This window comes from Palaemon carinicauda, chromosome 2 (genome assembly GCF_036898095.1).
Source record: "Palaemon carinicauda isolate YSFRI2023 chromosome 2, ASM3689809v2, whole genome shotgun sequence".
Lineage (NCBI taxonomy): Eukaryota > Metazoa > Arthropoda > Malacostraca > Decapoda > Palaemonidae > Palaemon > Palaemon carinicauda.
This window is the reverse complement of record NC_090726.1, coordinates 152,189,031-152,212,661: the sequence shown is the minus strand read 5'-3', so window position 1 is coordinate 152,212,661 and position 23,631 is coordinate 152,189,031. Positions and strand designations below refer to the sequence as shown.

The following is a 23,631-nucleotide window of genomic DNA, read 5'->3' as shown; positions in this document are numbered from 1 at the left end:
TTAGGAGACCTTAATAGTAGACATCCTTTATGGGGTGATGTTTTAGCAAATGCAAGGGGTAATATTATATCGTCAATTTTGGAGAATGAAGATGTCGGACTCCTCAATACAGGAGAGCCCACACATTTTCATGTACAGACAGGTACCTTGTCCTGCATTGACCTATCAGTCGCAAGCTCTAACTGTCTTCTCGATTTTAATTGGAGAACATTAGATGATTGGCATACTAGTGATCATGCACCAATCATTATAAACACCAACAATGGTCCACCTTTACAAAGATCACCTCGATGGAATCTTGATAAGGCGGACTGGAATAGATTTAGGGAGTTAAGTGAAATTGAAGGAAATGCAGAACAGTTTGAAAGTGTTGATGATGCCATAGACTTACTTAATGGAACTCTTCACACAGCAGGAGTGAATTCCATTCCCAAAACAACTGGGATATTCAGACGACGACCAGTCCCCTGGTGGTCGTCAGAACTAACTGCCCTACACAGAGCCACAAGAAAGTCTTTAACTCGATTGCGTATGCACCGTAATGAGGAGAATTTAGTCATATACAAGAAATGTAGAGCACAGTTCCGCCGTGCCATGAAAGAAGCTAGGCGCCAGTCTTGGATGTCCTTTGTTTCCTCCATTAACAGTAGAACACCAACATCATCTGTGTGGAGGAAAGTGAAAAAGATAGCAGGAAAATTCACCCCAAACCCACCACCAGTGTTAAAGATAAATGGCCAGTATATGACTGGAGCAACCGAAGTTAGCAATGCCCTGGCTGACCATTTCTCAAATGTATCGTGCAAGTGTGAAGCAGCTCCTGGTCACCAGTATAGGAGCAGTGAAGAAAAGAAAGTTTTAAACTTCGCAACAAGAAAGCAAGAGTCATACAATTCTCCTTTTACTGAAAGAGAATTTGATTCTGCTCTTGCTACTTGTAACGATACAGCCCCTGGACCCGATGGAATTCCATATGCAATGACTAAACATGTACCTTTTAATACAAAGTTATTTATTTTAAGCATTTTTAATAGAATATGGCATGATCATAGTTATCCACATGTTTGGGAACTAGCCATTATTTTAGCCTTTTTAAAACCCGGTAAGGACAAGTTTTTAGCAGCAAACTACCGACCTATTGCATTGACATCTTGTTTATGTAAAATCATGGAGAAGATGGTCAATGCAAGACTGATTTGGTACCTTGAAAAGAAGAATATTTTATCACCCATTCAATGTGGATTCAGGAAAATGCACTCAACGACTGATGTGCTGATACAACTTGAGTCCTCCATTTGTGAAGCCTTTGCTTCCAAACAGCACCATGTGACAGTTTTTTTTTATCTTGAAAAGGCATATGATACCACATGGAGATACGGTATACTTAAAAGAATCCATGAGTGCGGATTGAGAGGTGAGCTACCATTATTCATCCAGTCATTTCTTTCACATAGAGTTTTCCAAGTGAGAGTTGGGGAAGCTCTATCACAGAGTAAATGCCAGGAAGAAGGAGTTCCTCAGGGGAGTGTGCTGAGTGTAACCCTTTTTGCACTAGCAATTAATGGGATATCCTCAGTCATTCCCCGGGATGTTCTTGCAACATTATTTGTGGATGATCTCTCCATATCATTTGCTGGAGCCAGAATGGCAATGGTTGAGAGAAAAATCCAACTCTCTATTGATAAAATTATCCATTGGGCCGATATGAATGGATTTAAGTTCTCAACAAGTAAAACTACAATTGTCCATTTCTGTCGTATACGAGGAGTACATCCAGACCCGGATATATACATCAAAGGTCAACGGATCCCATGTGCAAGTGAAGCAAAATTTTTAGGGTTGATATTTGATTGTAGGCTTACATGGGTTTCTCACTTAAAAACATTAAAAGCTAAATGTGTTGAAGCTATGAATCTTTTAAAAGTCTTGTCCCATACGTCATGGGGGGCAGACCGCAATACAATTTTAAAATTATACAAGGCCTTGATATTTTCCAAAATTAGTTATGGATGCGAAATATACTCCTCAGCAACCCCAAGCCGGTTAAAAATACTAGATTCAATACATCATGCTAGCATTAGATTGTCCACAGGAGCCTTTAGAACCTCCCCTATCACAAGTCTCCTTGTTGACGCTGGGGAGTTGCCTCTGGACCTTTACCGAATGTCCTCTATTATTCGGTATTGGTTTAGATTGGAAAGACTTCCCAATTCTTCAGCCTTTCAAACTGCAAGCCTTGTAAGGCACTCAACCTACTTTGAGTTGCACCCAAAATCTCCTCAACCTTTTGGGTTTCGGGTTAACCAATTATTAAACAATCTGGATATAATTAGAAATAAGGTGCTTCCATTCAAGGTATTATCAACGCCTCCATGGAAATTACCTGACATATCTTTTTGTAGATACTTTATTGGAGTTAAGAAGAATTTGACTGACTTAGAATCCAGGTCTCTTTTTATGGAACATGTTGAAGAACATAGAGGATCGACTTTTATATATACTGATGGCTCCAAATCTGATGCTGGCGTTGGATTTGGAGTACATAGTAATGATTTTAACTGTAGAGGTGCACTTCCTCTAACAGCTTCCATATTTACTGCCGAACTGTATGGCATATTAACCGCTATTGAGAAAATAGCTTTGGAAAAGGAGGGTAATTTTACAATTTTTAGTGATGCAAGGAGTGTTCTTCAAGCTTTAGAAGTTTTTAATTCTAGTAACCCTCTAGTTTTAAAGATTTTAGAATGGCTTTTTATTATTGGACGGAAAGGTATAACTGTTCGATTTTGTTGGGTTCCAGCACATGTAGGTGTGTGTGGGAATGAGAAGGCAGATTTACTGGCGAAGAATGCGGCATCCGAGTTGCTACCAAGGAGGTATCCCATTCCATGTAACGATTTCCTACCTTACATCAAGAAATTGGTATGTGATAAATGGCAACAGCACTGGGATAGTCAAGATGGCAATAAAATGAGGGAAGTAACAAATATCATATCACCTTGGAGGTATAACACGATTCCCCGAAAATGGGAGACGACTCTTTGTCGTCTCCGTATTGGTCACACACGGTTGACACACGAGTTTCTGCTGAAGGGCCAACACCAACCGTATTGCGAGGACTGCTTAGTACCTTTAACAGTGAGGCATTTGTTGACCGAATGCCCTAATTTTACTAACTTAAGAAATAGATATCTGTTTGAGGCTCGAGGTGAGGATGGCAGGTTTATCCTTGCCAAGATTCTTGGACATGATGTGTCTTACTATGCGAGCGGAATTTTTAGATTTATTTCAGAAGCAGGTCTTCTGAAAACTATTTAACTATTGTAATGACTTCTTAATTTTTATGGTTTTAATTGAATTTGCTTTTAATTTTCATATACAGCAAATGGTATCGGCGTCAATGACCTTAGATGTCAGGATGCCAGAAAACTTTCAATCAATCAATCAATCAATCCTCCTCATGTATTTTGTAATGCATAGAATAGTTGGGGATGGCAGAGAAGGATTGGACTGTATTGGTGATAGGAATTTAGCAGACCTAGAGTATGAAGATGACACTGTCCTTATTAACAAAATGACACAGGACTGGCAAAGCTTGCTTACCAGAATCCATTAAGTATCACATGAGGTTGGGCTCAAGATAAATAGAAGGAATGCAGAAATGATGAGAACGGAATATTCAATGGAAGATGAAATATCATTAGAAGAGATAGGATTAATGAGGTGGAATCATTTAAATATTTAGGAACTATGATCGCTAATACAGGATCCTTAGAAATGGAGTTTAATAAAAGCTCAAAAAGTAAATCAGACTATGGCTAGGTTAAATGAAATTTGGAAATCAAATCGCCTGAAATTTTATATAAAAATCAGGCTAAATATCAGTTTAGTGAGATTTGTGTTACTGTATGGACATGACGGCTGTTAGCCACCCAACCAACAGGTGGATGATGGTTTGTGTGAACGAGGACCTGTATCGTACCCGTTCGTTTCGTGGACTGCAACCCCGACTTTTCGTCATTGTAGCAAAAAGTACAGGTAGCTTATTGTTGACACCAAGGTTAAGAGGTTAATAGAACTTATTCGAAGGTACGAGGATTTGTTTGACATGGCAAACAAGAAGTATAGTGGTAATTTGCCTAGAGAAAAGATATGGAAAGTGATCGGTGAGGCATTGAATAAAACAGGTGAGTTTATCATAATTTTGATATTCTTGGAATGGTGCAGAAAGTATAATGAAGTTTCATAACTTTTTATATCAACACAGTTCTTAACCAACATCTTATAGTGTCAAATTTATCGTAATTTACTCGGCCCAATTTCATGTCTAGTATTAAATACAGGATACATATCACTCTCAAGGAAGTGCTTTGGCAGGTCTATTGAAAAATGCTCTAAATTTTTCCCTTATATCAAATGCAGCCTGATTAGCAAAACCACCTTGCCTCGGCATGTTTACCAAATTATTTGGAGTGTGTTATCTTATTACCACTGATATCAGATATGTTTTCATCCCTAATATAATTATGTAAAAGGCACATAGCAAAAACAGCCGCCCGTCGAGATACTACCGGTAGAGTGTTATAGGGTCCTTTGACTGCCTAGACAGTACTTCATTGAATCCTTCTCTCTGGTTGCAGTTCTTTCCCTTTGCCTACGCATACACCGAATAGTCTGGCCTATTTTGTGCATATTATCCTCTGTCCTCATACAACTGACAACTGTGATTATCAAACCATTCTTCTTCACTCAAGGGGTTAACTACTGCACTGTAATTGTTCAGTGGCTACTCTCCTCTTGGTAAGGGTAGAAGAGACTCTCTAGCTATGGTAAGCAGCTCTTCTAGGAGAAGGACACTCCAAAATCAAACCATTGTTCTCTAGTCTTGGGTAGTGTCATAGCCTCTGTACCATGGTCTTCCACTTTCTTGGGTTAGAGTTCCCTTGCTTGAGGGTACACTCGGGCACACTATTCTATTTCATTTCTCTGCCTCTTTGTTTTGCCAAAGTATTTAAAATTTATTTAGGAAATATTTATTTTAATGATGTTACTGCTCTTGAAATATTTTATTTTTCCTTGTTTCCCCTCTTAATGAGAGAATGCCTTGATGAAGTCACTGAGCTTCAGCACGGCATTCTATTCCCGTGCTGAAACTTGGTGACGGCCAAGAGGGCTCTCGAACTTGGGGAAATTTCTCCCCCAGTTCGAATCTAAATTTCTCTTAATTATCTTTTTCTTCCTCTTTATATTGCGTCAACCTTCTCCTAATATTATAAACTTTCCTCCATGTTGCTGTCCCAACCCTATGAGTAAAATTTCCCATATGTATATGTGTATATATTTACATATATGTGTTTATTATTTTTTTTCTCACTTTTTATGGCATGGATGTTTCTACATCCGTTATTGCCACTTGGGCGGATGTTTCTACATCCGGTATTGCTACCTGCTTTGATGAATGGGAAAGGTGTCGTGGTTGGGAGGTGTTTGTGCTCAAAGCTATATGTGAGAGTATTGGATGATCTCAGCCATCCCGAAGATGGTTTGGACCTTTTTGGCGGGACTATTCTCAAGTGTTGGGTCTTCGGAATCCAGGGGGATCCAACGCTTGGGGTAGGACTCTCGGCTTTTGGCCGGTAGCCCGTCATTACAGATATGGGGAGGATGATTCCATAGTTTCTTGGTCTCAGTCCTAACAGGCGGGTTCAGCTTACACGTGTGCCTCTATATCTGTTTTGATGCTATCCTTCGGGTAGGGTATGGAGTGTACCATCTGGGAAGTATACTCTCACTGTGCCGGTAGTGGAGAGTGTAAATTTCCTTCCCAACATGTGATGCCTTAATGTTCTCAAGCAGGTAAATCAAACTTCAAAAAAACACTCTTCTCTCTTCTTTTTTATGATGGATTCTTGAGAGAATGACCCCACCTCCCCTGGATATGCTGACTCGCCCCCGGCACTGTTGACAACCTCTGGCAATTCATTTAAAGAAAACTCCGTTGACGACGTAGGAACTAAAAAGGACTATTTTTTAAATACTCGGAAAAAGGGTAATTTGGGCAACACAGGAAAACTGAATGTCCTGCACATTACCCAAATCCCATTAGAAGCTAATTATGATGTGCTACATAAAATATTTGAGTGTTACGGATTAATAAAAGAAATTAGAATGAAACTTCAAGATGATAATTGGGAATCTTGGTTAACATTTAATTGTCTTGAGGAAGCATTTAATGCAAGCCGTAACATTGTTGATATTAAAGTAGGTAATATGAGTGTTAAGGGTGCTCTGTGTGATGGGGCACCTAAAGATCTGGATGTCTACAGACCAGCAGACTGGGCTGATAAAGATTTAGAGGCAGATATGCCATCCCAAAGAAAGCCAAAACCACCAATGTGGCTTCTTGCTCAATCTGTAGGAGGTACGGAAAATTATTTCAAGATCTGCAAATTTCTTCAGAGGAAGGTAGGTACGATTGCACCTGGAGATATATCTCGATTTGGTAAGAAAAGTTACTTGACAAAGGCCAAGTCATACATAGTCTGTTATACTGTCCAATTTGAAGACAGTAAATGATGATATAAAATTGGACATCAAACCCCATCTAAACTTTAGCTATGGAATGGGAGTGGTTTTTAATAGGGATCTGTATGAATTTACTGAAGAGGAGATATTGGCTATGTGTCCTTTATCAGTGTGGAAAGTACATAAAGTACCTGGAACATCAATGATTGTTCTTACTTTCCAGGATGCCGATGTACCTTTCCACAGACATAGAAAACGAAAGGATCAGAGTTCATCCTTTTAAGCAAAAGCCACTGCAATGTTATAATTGCTTTAAATTTGGACATCCCTCCAAAGTTTGCAATAGTGAAAGAATTTGTAATACTTGCTCCAATATTTACCATGGGGAATGTACATTTGAGGCAAGGTGCTTAAACTGCAACTCTAATCATAAATCTAATGATAGGAGCTGCCAGTTTTATAAGTTAGAAGAGTCTGCCCTCAATAAATCAATTATTGAACATGTAAGCGTGGGGCATGCCAAGAGATTATTAAATAAATCTAATACTTATGCAAAGACATTAAAAACAGGAGAAAAAGTTCCTCGGGAATCATCTCACCCACCTACTACTGTAGGTAGTTCTCGAAAAAGGAATTCACCATCTATTGATGAAGTGCTGCATAAGACAAGAACATCTCCTCCTAAAGATTTATCATTGAGTATCAACCAAAAGACATTGCCCACCAATATCAAACCTTTGTCCCCCATTACAAAGGATAGTACTAACCTCTCCCAGGCCATATCCTTGCCTGATTTAATGGAGATTCCACCTGACACCAAGTTATCAGGTGTACCTGTAGTGGGGAAGGTACAAAAACCTGGTAACTCAAAACCTACTAATCGTAAAAGAGAGAGACCTCCATCTCTCTCACCCCCTTCCATAAGAAATACTAGAATTATGACATCAAATAAATATGATGTTTTGTCTGTTGATGTTGCCGATCAACCAGAAGATAATTTAAATAAATCAGAAATTCAAGTTGAGGTCCACCATCCCCCTCAACAAATGGATAAAAAAGATACAAAGAAAAACACCAACGTAAAACCCAACATAACAAGACCATCTCTGAAGAAACCTACTGGTAATAATGTTAAATTAAAAACTGCTAATGGGAAGACCTCATCCAAGATGTCTTCCCGAAATAATCCATAGTTTTCTCCTCAATTTTGCAATGGAATTGTCAGGGTTTGAGGGCCAAATATGAAGAACTTAAGCTCTTAATTCACGAGCATTCCCCCATAATTGTATGTCTCAAGAAGAGCAAGCTTGATGCTAATACCCCTTGTCCTCGCGAATATATTAGTTATAGGACACCTTATGATCACGGAGTAGGGAGCCATGGCGGAAGTCTCATGTACATTCGTCGAGATGTTCCCCAAATACCTATATCTATACGTACAATCCTGCAGGCAGTTGTTGTACAAATTGATATAGGGAGAAAATATACAATATGCTCTCTGTACTCGATAATATTTTATATGATGATTTAGCAGAGGTCATTCAACAACTCCCTCAACCTTTTCTCTTACTGGGAGATATGAATGGTAGACATCCTTTATGGGGTGATGTTTTGGCCAACACAAGGGGCAATATTATCTCATCAATTGTGGAGAATGAGGATGTGGGACTCCTTAATACAGGAGAGCCCACACACTTTCATGTTCAGACAGGTACTTTGTCATGCATTGACCTTTCAATTGCAAGCTCTAACTGCCTTCTTGACTTTGATTGGAGGACATTAGATGATTGGCATACTAGTGATCATGCACCAATCATTATAAACACCAACAAGGGTCCGCCTTTGCAAAGATCGCCACGTTGGAATCTAGACAAGGCAGACTGGGTTAAATTTTCCGAGCTAAGTGAAATCGAAGGGAGAGCAGAACAGTTTGAAAGTGTTGATGATGCCATAGACCTACTGAATGGAACTCTTCATACAGCAGGAGTCAATTCAATTCCCAAAACAACAGGGTTATTCAAACGACGACCAGTCCCGTGGTGGTCTTCAGAATTAACTGCACTCCACAGAGCCACAAGAAGATCTCTAACACGATTGCGTAGACGCAGAACTGATGAGAATTTAATTATGTACAAGAAATGTAGAGCACAGTTCCGTCGTGCCATGAAAGAAGCAAGGCGCCAGTCATGGATGTCTTTTGTTTCCTCCATTAACAGTAGAACACCACCATCTTCTGTGTGGAGGAAAGTAAAAATGATAGCTGGCAAATTCACCCCCAACCCACCACCAGTGTTGAAGATGAATGGCCAGTATGTAACTGAAGTAAATGAAGTTAGCAATGCCCTGGCTAATCATTTTTCAAATGTATCCAGCAAGTGTGAAGGAGCCCCTGGTCACCAGTATAGGAGCACTGAAGAAAAGAAAATTTTAAATTTTGCAACAAGAAGGGAAGAGTCGTATAATTCTCCTTTCACTGAAAGAGAATTTGATTCCGCACTTGCTCATTGCAACGATACAGCCCCTGGACCCGATGGAATTCCAAATGCAATGATTAAACATGTACATTTTAATACAAAGCTATTTATTTTAAGCATTATTATTAGAATATGGCATGATCATAGTTACCCAAGTGTTTGGGAACTAGCCATTATTTTAGCCTTTTTAAAACCCGGTAAAGAAAAGTTTTTAGCAGCAAATTATCGTCCTATTGCATTGACATCTTGTTTATGTAAAATCATGGAGAAGATGGTACCTTGAAAAGAAAGGTATTTTATCACCGATTCAATGTGGATTCCGAAAAATGCACTCAACGACTGATGTGTTGATACGACTTGAGCCTTCTATTTGTGAAGCCTTTGCTTCCAAACAGCACCATGTTACAGTATTTTTTGACCTTGAAAAGGCATATGATACCACATGGAGATATGGTATTCTTAAAACCATTCATGAATTGGGATTGAGGGGAGAGCTGCCACTATTTATTCAGGCATTTCTTTCACGTAGAGTTTTCAAGTGAGAGTGGGGGAAACTCTATCAGAGAGTAAGTGCCAGGAAGAAGGAGTTCCTCAGGGTAGTGTGCTGAGTGTAACCCTTTTTGCACTAGCAATTAATGGGATATCCTCAGCCATTCCCCAGGATGTTCTCTCAACATTATTTGTGGATGATCTCTCAATATCATTTGCTGGCACTTCAATGGCAATGGTTGAGAGAAAAATCCAACTCTCTATTGATAAAATTATCCAGTGGGCTGACATGAATGGATTTAAGTTCTCGACAAGTAAAACTACCATTGTCCATTTTTGTCGTATCCGGGGAGTACATCCAGACCCGGATATATACATTAAAGGTCAACGGATACCATGTGTATCGGAAACCAAATTTTTAGGTTTGATATTTGACTGTAGACTTACATGGGTTTCTCACCTAAAAGCACTAAAAGCTAAATGTGTTGAAGCTCTGAATATCTTAAAAGTATTGTCCCATACATCATGGGGGGCAGACCGCAATACTATTTTAAAATTATACAAGGCCTTGATTTTTTCCAAAATTAGTTATGGTTGTGAGGTATATTCTTCAGCCACCCCAAGCCGGTTAAAAATATTAGACTCGATACATCATGCAGGTATTAGATTGTCTACTGGAGCTTTTAAAACCTCGCCTATCCCAAGTCTCCTTGTTGATGCTGGAGAGTTACCACTAGACCTTTACCCAATGTCTTCCATTCTTCGGTATTGGTTTAGATTGCAAAGACTCCCTAACTCTCTAGCCTTTCAGACTGCAAGCCTTGTAAGACACGCATCATACTTTGAGTTGCACCCAAAATCTCCTCAACCTTATGGCTTTCGGGTGAAACGATTATTAGATAGTCTGGATATAATTAGAAAAAAGGTACTTCCATTTAAGGTATCATCAACGCCTCCATGGAAGTTACCAGAGATATCTTTTGTAAATATTTTATTGGAGATAAGAAGAATATGTCAGACCTAGAAGCCAGGTCTCTTTTTAATGAACATGTTAAAGAACTTAGAGGATCAACTTTTATCTATACTGATGGCTCCAAATCTGATACTGGCGTTGGATTTGGAGTACATAGTAATGGTTTTAATTGTAGAGGTGCACTTCCTCTGACCGCTTCCATATTTACTGCCGAACTGTATGGCATAAACTCCGCTATTGAGAAAATAGCGTTGGAGAAGGAGGGTAATTTTACAATTTTTAGTGATGCAAGGAGTGTCCTTCAAGCTATGGAAGTTTTTAATTCTAATAACCCTCTAGTTTTAAAGATTTTAGAATGGCTTTTCCTTATTGGACGGAGAGGTATAACAGTTCAATTTTGTTGGTTTCCAGCACATGTAGGTGTGTGTGGGAATGAGAAGGCAGATTCACTGGCTAAGGAGGCTGCATCAGAGTTGCTGCCAAGAAGGTATCCCATTCCCTGTAATGATTTCTTACCTGACATCAAGAAATTGGTTTGCAATAAATGGCAACAGCAATGGGATAGTCAAGATGGCAATAAAATGAGCGAAGTAACAAATGACATATCTCCTTGGAGGTTTAATATGATGCCCCGAAAATGGGAGACGTCTCTTTGTCGTCTCCGTATTGGTCACACTCGGTTGACACATGAGTTTCTGCTGAAGGGCCAACACCAACCGTATTGTGACAACTGTTTAGTACCTCTAACAGTAAGGCATTTGTTGACCGAATGGCCCAATTATAACAACTTGCGGAATAGATATTTGTTTGAGGCTCGAGGTGAGGGTGGCAGGTTCATCCTTGCCAAGATTCTTGGAAATGATGTGTCCTACCATGCAAGTGGCATTTTTAGATTTCTTTCAGAAGCAGGTCTTCTGAAAAATATTTAACTTTTTATGACATTCAATTTTTATGATTTTAATTGAATACTCTTTCATTTTTTTATTTTATTTCATTTTTTATTTTTGTATACATAAATTAAATGTTACCGGCGTCAATGACCTTAGATGTCAGGATGCCTGAAAACTTTAAATTATTCATTCACTTTCCTTGTTTCCTTTACTCACTGGGCTATTTTTCCTGTTAGGGCCCCTGGGCTTATAGCATCCTGCTTTTCCCACTAGGGTTGTAGCTTAGCAATTAATAATAATAATAATAATAATAATGATAATAATCTGCATTTTCAGGATCTAAATTTAGTTTCCTTTGGTAAATGAAAAAATTTTGACTGAGAATGCCAAAGGCATTTTCAACTACCCTCCTAGCACGTGAAAGTCTGTAATTTTAACGTCTCTTTTCGTCATCATCAATCTGCTTACCTGGATATGGCCTCTATTAAGTAAGATTTCAGTGGGAAAGCCACGTCCCCTACTAACACATGGTGTCACGTAATTTGTTCCCGGCAGCATGCTCGGTGGAGGTATATTCAGAGTTTGCTTTTCTAATCTCTTTCCTAATCTAGAGTTTGAAAAGATTCCTCCGTCACTGTTTTTTCCATACGATCCTATATCAACAGCCACGAATCTATAATTAGCATCCACCAAATTAGTAAAACTATTGAAAATGTTGGTGTGTTGTTAAAAAAGAAGGAACTACAGTTTGGTAGGGCACGGACCTTGACGTGTTTACCTTCAGTAGCTCCTATACAATTTGGAAAATTCCAAATTGACCAAAATTCAGCTGCAATTTGTTTCCGGGTGTCCTGGGTTAGTGAGGGCATAAATTCGTCTTGTACTCTCTTGATGATGGCTTTGCACACCTTCACAATACTATGGACTGTTGAATGTCTAAGCGATACCTGAAAGCAATTGTTCTAAAGTTACCTCCTGTAGCCAGGTATCTGAAACAAAAAAAAAATAAATAAAATGAAAATAAAGTTATCTCCTATAGCCAGATATCTGGAAAAAGTTATCCTGTAGCCAGATAAAACAAAATACAAGAATTTCCCATACTTACAAGATTTAAGGAACCTGATAAATTTCATATATGTATATCTATATGCATATAGTGTACATTTAGCATAAACACATATAATCATGTATGCCTGTATTATTTTAGGTACTTTATAATATGCACTTACACATAAATGCACTGCACACACGTACATATGTATATGCGTGTGCTTATATATATATATATATATATATATATATATATATATATATATATATATATATATATATATGTATATGTGTGTGTGTGTATGAGTATGTGTATTTATTTTTTTATATATATATATATATATATATATATATATATATATATATATATATATTTGTCACTATGCTGGAGGAAGGATCAGAAAAACGAAATTCTTGGACTAGCGCTTTCGTATTGTCATACCTCTTCAAGTCCGAAGAGGTATGACAATACGAAAGAGCTGGTCCAAGAATTTCGTTTTTCTGATCCTTCCTCCAGCATAGTGACAAATTTATACATCGCATGCTTCAGCGATAGATCGTCATATATATATATATATATATATATATATATATATATATATATATATATATATATATATATATATATATATATATATATATATATATGCTGTAAATACATACACATACTTTTTGGTAAAAGTTGGCAAAAAAAATTTTTTAATGATAAAAAGTTGATTGAATAAAAACCCGTAGTTGTCATTAATCAGCTTCATGATTAATTTCAAGTATGTGTACAGTAAGCTAATTTCACTCAAGTTGAATTTAAAGTTTAAGTTATGTTACGTAGTGTTACAAAAGTGTAGCGTACCGAACGTGATGCCGTCAAGTCTTTCTCCTCCCTTTTCTCTCTCCCTCCTCCTCCGCACACACCGCCGTTAGCCGCTACTGTCTGTCTTGAATCAAAGATCTCCACAAGAATGTCACATTTTATTGCAGATCATAACCAGTACATAGGTATTTGTTATTTTGTGAGCGTAGGTTGTGAATTAGAACAATTAAAAACATTTTTTTTTTCAACTAATATACAGTTTTTGGGTTTTTTTTCTTTTCAGAGGGTGGGATCGGATTAATTTTTCTTTAGTTATCTAATATGGGAAAAATTGATTAGAGATACGAGCGAATTGACATACGCATTAAGCTCGTATCTCAAGGTATTACTATATATATATATATATATATATATATATATATATATATATATATATATATATATATATATATATATATATATATATATATATATATATATATATATATATATATATATATATATATATATATATATATTGTAAAATTATGGAACTCATCATTATTACTGACAATTATTGTCTCGCATACGTGGCAAATGCTAAGTTGATGTGAATTAAACATGCAAAAAATACCAAAAAGTTATGACAACTGAAATTTTCCTTTGACATTTTGAAAATTTTTGGATGTGACGAATTGACAAGCCATTTTACTTGAATCCATCATCTCATGTATATATATATATATATATATATATATATATATATATATATATATATATATATATATGTGTGTGTGTGTGTGTGTGTGTGTGTATGTAGGCTATATACATACACACACACAGGATGTGTGTGTATATTTGTACATATGTACACACAGACATATTTGGACAGGCAATTATATTATTCATATTCATAGACAGTATACACTAACGCTCGCACATACACACACACACACATATATATATATATATATATATGTATATATATATATATATATATATATATATATATATATATATATATACATATATATATATATGTGTTGTGAGTATAAGAATGTGATATCTGGTGTTCCACAGGGTAGTGTTCTTGACCCATTACTTTTCATACTAATACACATGACATGTGGTTTGGCCTAGAAAACAAGCTTGTTGTATATGCAGTTGATGCTACTCTCTTTTGCATCAATTTCATCCCCTGAATGTAGATATGGAGTTGCTGAATCCCTTATTAGAGATCTAGCTAAAATTAGTGTGTGGTGCAAATTATGGGGTATGAAGTTGAATTCTAACAACACTCAAACTATGATTGTAAGTAGGTCAAGGATAGTGGCTATTCAACATCCGGATCTCAGTATTAATAATGTTTCTGTAACTTTGTGTGACTTTTAAAATTTTAAGTATGATTCTTGACGGCAAATTTACTTTTGAGAAACACATTAGGTCAGTGTCTTCTTCAATTGCACAAAATATTGGCTTATTGAGAAAATCTTTCAAGATTTTCGGTGACCAATCTACAGTATTCTGAAGAAGTGTTTAAATCTTTCATTCTACCTTGTTTTGAGTATTGTTCTCCTGTCTGGTCTTCAGCTGCTGATTCTCATCTTGATTTGTCGGACAGAAGCTTACGGTCTAATAAATTTCTTATTCTTGATCTGGATATTAATCTTTGGCACTGTCGTTCACTTAGTTCATTGTGCATGTTGCATGGGATTTTTCATAATTCTGGGCTTCCTTTGCATTCAGATCTTCTTGGACAATTCCATCCTGTTCGTGGCACTAGCCAGGCTGTTGATTCTGATAGCCAGGCCTTCTCCATCATGAGGCTCAATACTACACATTATTCTAGAAGATTGTGGAGTGGTCTTCCTAATTGGGTAGTTGAATCGGTGGAACTTCAAAGGTTTAAGGTTGCAGAGGGTGTTTTTATGTTGAAGAGGCTGACATAAGTCTTTTTATAGTTTATGTATGACATATCTCTTTTGACGTTGCTACTGTTTTTAGAATGATTTGCTGTTAATTTATTCTCATCATTTATTTATTTCCTTATTTCCTTTCCTCACTGAGCTATTTCTCCCTGTTGGAGCCCTTGGGCTTATAGCATCTTGCTTTTCCAACTAGGGTTGTAGCTTGCCTAGTAATAATAATAATAATAATAATAATGAGTCAGGATATGATAATGAAACAGTAGCAGACAGATTTTGTAGATTTGAGAGCAAAGCCCTCGGAAGAATATTGGGAGTTGAATAGCAAGATAGGATTAGAAATGAAACTATGAGAGATTTCTTAAGTGCCATATGTGGATAAGATCATGGCAAGGTGTAGATGGAGATGTGTTTGGTATGTTCTTCTCACTTCCCAAGAGAGATTAGTTCACCAAACTTTTAACTGGGCCCCACAAGGCAATAGAAGAGTTGGAAAACCCAGGCCCACGTGGCTCAGTACTATGAAACGTGACATGGGAAGTAATGAATGGCAAGTATTGATTTAAAAGCTCAAGATAGAGACAGCTGGCGTGTTTTATCATCATCGAGGTGATGATGACAAAACATGTTTTTCATATATTTAAACCCGGGCTCAAGGAACTGAGGTTCCATCGAATTAGCAACTCCGCCGCAAAGAGTGATAAAAGTTGATGACAGCCCTCCCATACTTACACCTGTCTAATTCAGGTTTTTGTACTTAGAATCGAAATCAACCCATCTCCACCAAAGTATATTGTTGTTAAGTTTATACTTGGCTATGATTAATATAATTTTGAACATTTAAACATTTTTTTTCATATATTTTCATATAAGCCGTATATTATACAATTCCAATTATGTGGATTATCTCTACCTCATAACTAGAGACCCAAGGGGGAATCAACAACACGATAATAGTTTCTGGTCTGTCAGGGAATTGAACCCGTGCCTAAGAAACTGAAGTTCCTTTGACTTAGCAACTCGGCCACAAACAGATAAAAGTTGATCAGTTCTCCTATACTTATACCTGTTAAATTGAGTTTTTTTTTTTACTTAGAATCAAAATCAAGGCATCTCCACCATTGTAGCTTGTTGTTAAGCTATTATCCTTAAGTTGAGTATCCCCTTGGGTCTGAATTCGACAGGTATGAGTATGGATGAAGTGTCATCAACTTCATACCCCATAATTTGCACCATGCACTAATTTTAGGCAGATCTCTATTGAGGGATTCATCAACCCGTGATCTACTTTCAGGAGATGGAATTGATGGAAAGAGATTAGCATAATATGCATATACAAAAAGCTTGTTTTTTAGTCCAAACAACACGTTGTGTATATAGTATTATATTCCTTTACAGGTGAACCATAAACTTTCTAAGCAAAAGCTCCTAGCTGACTATATTTATTCCAAGTCAAATCTGATCTGTTACCCTTCCAAAAATGCTAGGCCTCCTGCTTCTCCAAATGAGCACGTGTACAATCCTCATTGAACCAGAATGTGTTTGTCACTTTGTACTTTAGCCCATGAGAAGGGATGCACCTATCAATTATGTTGACCAGGTTCTCATTGGAAAAAAAAAAAAATGGGTTCAACACTATTATAAAATTGTGACACTAATTAAAGTTGAAATAAAAAAATCACTCAAAATGCAATTCCAGTCTGTTTGAGATTTTGTATAAATCTTACAGGGGTAGTTTGTAGCGCTACGGCCAAGCGTCCTAATTTGCTTATTATCGCTCCGACTGTTATCTTGTATAGAATAAAAACGTTTGGAAATGGTCTATTGATCTTAAATATGTTGTGTAATGGGGGGGGAGGTTTGGGGGGGGGCGCAGCCCCCCTGGGTAAGGACACGGCTTTTAGCATAGGTTAGGTGGGTTTTTTAAGTTAGCTTCTCCCGTCGTACTCGTAGGTAAGAATACTGTTGTGTAAGGGGGGTCCGGGGGGCGAAGCCCCCCTAGGTAAGGATACGGCTTTTAGCATAGGTTAGGTGGGTTTTTTAAGTTATCTTTTCCCGACAAAATTGTTTTTTGAACGACGGCCACAGTTCAGAATATTCCCGTTTTCTACGGGATCTAGCCGTCACCCTACAAAGGCTCCTCTTACAGAGTTCACTTCTAATGAAATTAAGGCATGATCAGATGTCCCAACTGGAGAACCAGTGCTATAATGCTATGGGAGTCGGTGTACAGTAGGTCCACGCAGTTACCAGACCTGTAAGTAGCTTCACTTATAATTTGCTCACAGCCTGATTCAGAGTTATGCCAAAGTTCTTTGGCTATGGTGATCAGTAGGAGAAACAGAATTTGACCTCTCCGAATGATGAGCATTGATCACCAACAAGAACAAAAGAGGACTTTCTACCATCTTCTTGTGTCTTAGCCATAATGCTAAGATTACAACCGAAGATGGAATCGTCCTCCTAGTCTAGATTCCAGTAGATTGAACACACACAGAAATTTTTATACCTGCCACAAACTTTTATTACCTTAATCTCCTGATATCCACATTTGTAGCATGACTAATGTGAAGCGGGGTACTCGGTCCTAATATACACCGCCATCCCCTTGTCCTAAGAATGGCATCTCAATTCAAAATTATTGGCTTCTTAAAACCAGTAATAGCAAGCTCAGATGAGTGCTTCGTTTGAGAAACCAAAGTTTCTGACTATAAAAGAATACCGTACTGTCTTGACACAACTGTAAAGTTTGGAATATTGGCTTGCAGACCACGAATATTGCAAAGGATGACACTGCTGAAGTCTCGGGCGTACTGGTGCTGGACTTCGATCAATATCTCCAGACAGGATAAGAATCAAAAGCAATAAAAGAAGATTCATCATATTTGAAAACTAACTTAGCATAACAATAACCAAAACTATTAAAAACAGGAGCAACAAAAAACCTCCAGGAGACAATGAATAGAGTAGCAAAACTTAAACATTTATCATGATATAGTGTCTCAGTAATGTCACTGATTAAATATTGATGCCAACCTGATACAGTGTCCATGGCACTGGACCCATGTCCCATCGTTTTGAATCTCACAACCTATCAAAAACACAACTACCATAAATATAACGAGATCCACGTAATTGATCCAAAACTACAAATACAAAATCAGACCACATAACTCTTAAAAACCAAACTCATGATAAACAAATATAAATGGTTTAAACCTAGCTAAGAATATGCCGTCATGAATGTAAACTGGGATAATGCTTAAAAAGATCTCTAAAGAATACAATAATACAATAATGATAGTAAAAAATATATAAGTTACGAGATTTAATTTTACGGGACTAGTGATTTGGACGTTGAGAAAAATTACTTTAATATCTCGATTAACACTCACCTCAAAGTAACCAGACGTCTTAATGTGCCAGAAGAGTTCGCCGTAGATGCCAAGTCCTCTTGCCGACCTGAGCTGTAGAGTACCGGCAATAACAGACGGCCATAAATTGCAAATGGCGGAGACTAAGATTCCTCAAAAATATCACTGTAAAATTTTCTAAAATAGTTTTCATTATCAAACACAGACCTTGGTAAGGAGAGTGGTGAGCTGTTGGCGGGTGGGAAACAACTGCCGAAGGTTACCAAATAAACCTCGAAGAAAACTCGAAGTCTAAATTTTACTTTAAAGTCTTGAATGGGTCAACAGTTTTTTATACGACCAATTTATCGGGAATTTAAATCTAATTGTCAGCACACAATTTACGTTATTAGGACTATTAATTACAAAACAAATTTCAGAGATCTTTTTAAGTAAGAAAAAATAAGAAACATAAGATAAATTTTATCTTATTTTCTACAAAAACAATATATACAGAAATATATATAAAGTGATTGATAAAATCCATAGTGTAGAGATAAAAAGTTGGATAAAATTGGTCAACATACCAGAGCCAACATACCATGCAAGGTTAAGTACCCTTTATGATAACCACTTCAACTGAAGGGAGGACAGTAAGGAGTGTTAGGAAAATGAATATGTGCGAGGAATATAAAGAAACAAATAAGACAAAGACAACCTCTTGATAAGCCACCACCTGCACAACACACCATTTCAAGGAAAACAAGAGGAAGAGAAAACTAGATAGAATAGTGTGCCTGAGAGTAACATCAAGCAAGAGAACTCTACCTCTAGACTGTTAAAGATCCTGGCACAGTGCCTATGGCACTACCCAAGACTAGAGAATAATGTTTGGATATTGGAGTGTTCTCTTCCTAGAAGAGCTGCTTACCATAGGTAAAGAGTCTCTTCTACCCTTACCAAGAGGGAAGTGGCCACTGAACAATATTTGCAGTAGTTAACCCCTTGAGTGAATAAGAATTGTTTCATAACCTCAGTGTTGCGAGGTGTATGAAGACAGAGTAGAATGTAGAAAGAATAGGCCAGACTATTCGGTGTATGTGTAGGTAAAGGAAAGATGAGATAGAGAGAGGGATCCAATGTAGTACTGTCTAGCGGTAGTATCTTCAATGGATGGCTGGCGCTTTGCCTACTACCTAGAAATGGTGCTATAACTAATATGAAATCTAAGTTCTGTATAAACACACATATATTGAAAATAAAATATTGGCAATCGGATATACTTAGACAGAAATATTGTAGTTTGCTTCTTTGTGATTGGTATGGTTCTCAGTCATCTTCTTTTGTCAACTAAAGCTCAACTGCCAAGCTGGGTCAGGTGAGGTTAGTGATCTTTGATCATTCATAAGAATGATCTCTGTGATCATGTACCTTCAGTATGAAAATGTTGTGGTAGACACTTGGGTCAAATCACATTAGAATAGTGAGGCAGGATTTCCTGCCAGTGGGCATAAATAGGTTAAGATGACCTTAAGTGATGTGATAAAATACTTGCAGGACTTGGTCTAGATGACACTGTTTTGATATCATGACAAAGATTTTAGATGAGATACTTTTTTGATGAAGGTCAGTATTTATGAATATATTTATACCAACTTATTTTTTTTTTAACATTATACAAAGGCCAAGATCCACAGGTGTGGCATTTGATATGCTTCTTACTGTTAACTGTTAAAGTATTTTATTACTTTACTAGAGTCATGCATATTGAAAGGAAACAAAATGGGAAATTTTTGTCAGTAAAGTCGAGAAACCAATGAATCAACGTGAGTATAGGTTATTATGAAAGTAACAAATTTTGTTTTAATGTTTTTTCAATAACATCTGGCTAAATACTGACATGAAATACTTTGAAACTATAGTATAAATGTTAAATAGTGTTACTAGCCTCCAAATTATCCTATATCAGTCCTAAATTTTTCTTACTTTGTGAGATGTATAGGAGTACAGTAATTTAGAATTTCAAGGTAATGAATATTGTTCGTTGTTCTTAAGAGAAATATTACTGTGTTAATTATTTTATCTTGACATGTATTTTCTTAACAGGTTCAGTGCACACGAGGATATCAAACATCGCAAACTTCTGTGGCACGGCACTAATGTTGCTGTAGTAGCAGCCATCTTGAAAGCTGGTCTGAGGATTATGCCCCACTCTGGTGGCCTGGTTGGCCGTGGCATTTACTTTGCATCAGAGCATGCTAAGAGCTCTTGGTATGGTAAGTGATTTACTTTTGAAAATGGGTTAAAGTTGCAAAATTCAAGAGTTATTTTTTTGTGCCAAACATCTGCAAACTCTTGAGGGATTCGAAATAGAACAAAGTCAGATGCATATATGCTTATAGGTTGGGATCTTGAAAATATAAAACCAATTGCTATGAGCAGCAATTACATTTCCAAGCTACGCAACTACAGTATAAGGGGATAGGATAGGTGGGGAATGGGAGGTGGTAGTTAGGATTGTAAGGAAAAGCAGGATGTTATAAGCCCAAGGGCTCAATAGCCCTGTGAGTAAAGGAAACTAGGAAATATACAAACTACAAGAGAAGAAATGAACAATCAAAATATAATATTTAAAGAAAAGTAAAACCATTAAATTAGATTTTTCATATATAAACTATAAAAACTTCAACAGACAACAAGAGGACGAGAAAAAACATAGAACAGTGTGCCCGAGTGTACCCTCAAGTAAGAGCACTCTAACCCAAAACAGTGCAAGACCAAGATAAGAGAACAATGGTTTGATTTTGGAGTGTCCTCCTAGAAGAGCTGCTTACCATAGCTAAAGCATCTCTTCTACCCTTACCAAGAGGAAAATAGCCACTGAACAATTACTTTGCAGTAGTTAATCCTTTGAGCGAAGAATTGTTTAGTAATTTCGGCGTTGTCAGGTGTATGAGGACGGAGTAGAATGGAGAAAGTATAGGCCAAACTATTTGATGTACGCGTAGGTAAAGGAAAAAGGAGCAGTAACTATAGATAGGGATCCAATTAATACTGTCTGGCCAGTCAAAGAACCCAATAACATTCTACCGGTAGTATCTCAATGAGTGGCTGATGCCCTGGCTAACCTACTACCTCACTAAATTATGGCTGTCTTCCCTTACCCTTCAAGGAGCGACTATCTACTTGATAGTTACAGGAAGGATTTAGTCATACCCGAGCCTAAAACCTTAATATTAGTAAGGCCTTTGGTCTATGGGACACCTGACAAGATAGACTCCTCTCCTTACTGTAGAAATACTAGTAAATTTGCTTTTTTCAACTGTGAAATTTATATTGCATATTAATGAAATCAAGGTCAAATGTAGCCAAAGCCCCTGTAATATTCCAGCTACCCATAAATGGTACACAACAGCGTCACTTGCATAGTGACCATTTTGCATGTTGGAGCAGGGCTTTGCTTACTGTAAACTGCCCTTTCTTATGACAGTGGGTTCGTTCTGCCCAAGATAAGGGTCCATAAGCAGCAGGTTAGAGAGGAAGTGCCATATCTCCTTTTACAGGAGTCAAAGAATTTGCCAAGATTGCAGATTCTGCTCAGTATTTACCAAGTAAAGAATTCTGGGAGTTCATCTGCCCAACAGCATTGTATTCATCAGTAAGGAGTTTTGGTAGAGGGGTCAGGGTAGACCAGATCCCACTCCAAGTGGTAATTTTAGTGTCAGAGGATGATATAGACCCTGAAGAATAAGGGGCCTTACTCTAGGTGTCCTCAGATGAGACTGACGTCTTCATTGGGAGGCAACTTTTGAGTGCTCCCCTGGGGTTTCAGTCAGCTTGCTAGGTAGGTTCCAGCCTAGGATTCTGCTAGGCATGTTACTGTTCCTCCTGGATTCAGTCAGCTTGCATCCTCTATGGTAGTTTCTGCACTTTTTCCACTCCTTTGTTCCAGCCTATTGACCTGGCAGTGGCTGGACCTTAGTGTTTTTATGGTCAGAAGAAGACTCCCGTGGTGTGTCATGTTCTGATAAAAGTCTAACGGGTTTGCTGATGGGGGAATAAGCAATGGCTCTCATGGATTTTAAGGAAGTGAACCTATTGGTGGTCCCTTGCATTTAGCACAAGATTTTTTTTTTTTTTTTTTTTTTGTGAATCAAATATTTTTGATGCGGGTCTTTGAACTTCAATTAAATGATGTAGAACATAAATATTTTGCTAAGTTCTTGTAATCACGTAAACAAATTAAGGATACATCCCTTAGTACTGTCCCAGCTTAAACCTAATGAGGTATACTGATGATGTACAAGCCTGCCACTGTCTCAAAGGCTGGTGATTTTCCTCTAGACAACAGTTTGATTGATTCTTTAGTGTTAGGGAAGACAGTGGCAAACCAAATAACTCTTCTTGGACATTCCTCTTGTGTAGCAGAGATAGAAAAATCTTCTTGGTTAGGTAGAGTCCCAATCTTAGTGATGTTTTCTGAGGAAAAAGACAAATAAAGGCAAACCTGGAGAAACCTGGATACTTGTCAGCCATGCTATGGCAGAGGACCTCATCCATGAATAAAATCAGGTTAGGGTCACCTCAATCATTTTCAAGATCGTTGGACTATCTCTTGGTCGGGACAAAACATAGTCTCACAAGGTTGGGGTTGGTCACATGGATATCTAAATTACCTCACAGTCCCATTTTATCAGACCAAAAACCTGGCATGGGACTACTTTTTAAAGCAAAAAGCTTAAAAAAAGTTGCAGAAAAAATTTGTTCCTAATAATTCTAGGGCATACCTAAGAGGATAGTGATCCTCGACACGTCATATGCAATGCATTCAAGAGGACCATCACACATGTTTGCCAATTACTACAATGGGTGTCTTAGATCTGTGCTATAGATCTAATGTATTCTTATTACCATGTCCCAATTGCTTCCCACATCCTATCTTACTAAGGGTTTCTGCTAGGGAAGAGTTCATACAAGTTCAAAGTGATTCTTTTCAGCCTCAATATTGCCCCAAGAACTTTCACAAAACTAGAAAAATCAGTGATCAACTCTTCTGGTTACAGGGAGTTCAGATAATTGTCTATTTGCCCTACTGTTGAGTTGGAGTAGAGACAAAAGAATTTTGCCACTGGTGCACAAATCAATTGTAGGTCAATTTCTTT

The 23,631-nt window shown here is 37.5% G+C and overlaps 1 protein-coding gene across 1 annotated transcript in view; it reads left to right on the top strand.

Moving 5' to 3' along the window:
• The window catches only part of LOC137628022 (protein mono-ADP-ribosyltransferase PARP3-like), a 398,487-nt gene that overhangs the window by 345,424 nt on the left and 29,432 nt on the right, over window positions 1–23,631 (top strand). The window contains exon 11 of the mRNA XM_068359393.1: window positions 20,576–20,745. Coding sequence (XP_068215494.1) covers window positions 20,576–20,745 — 170 coding nt within the window. The remainder of the gene's footprint in view (window positions 1–20,575; window positions 20,746–23,631) is intronic.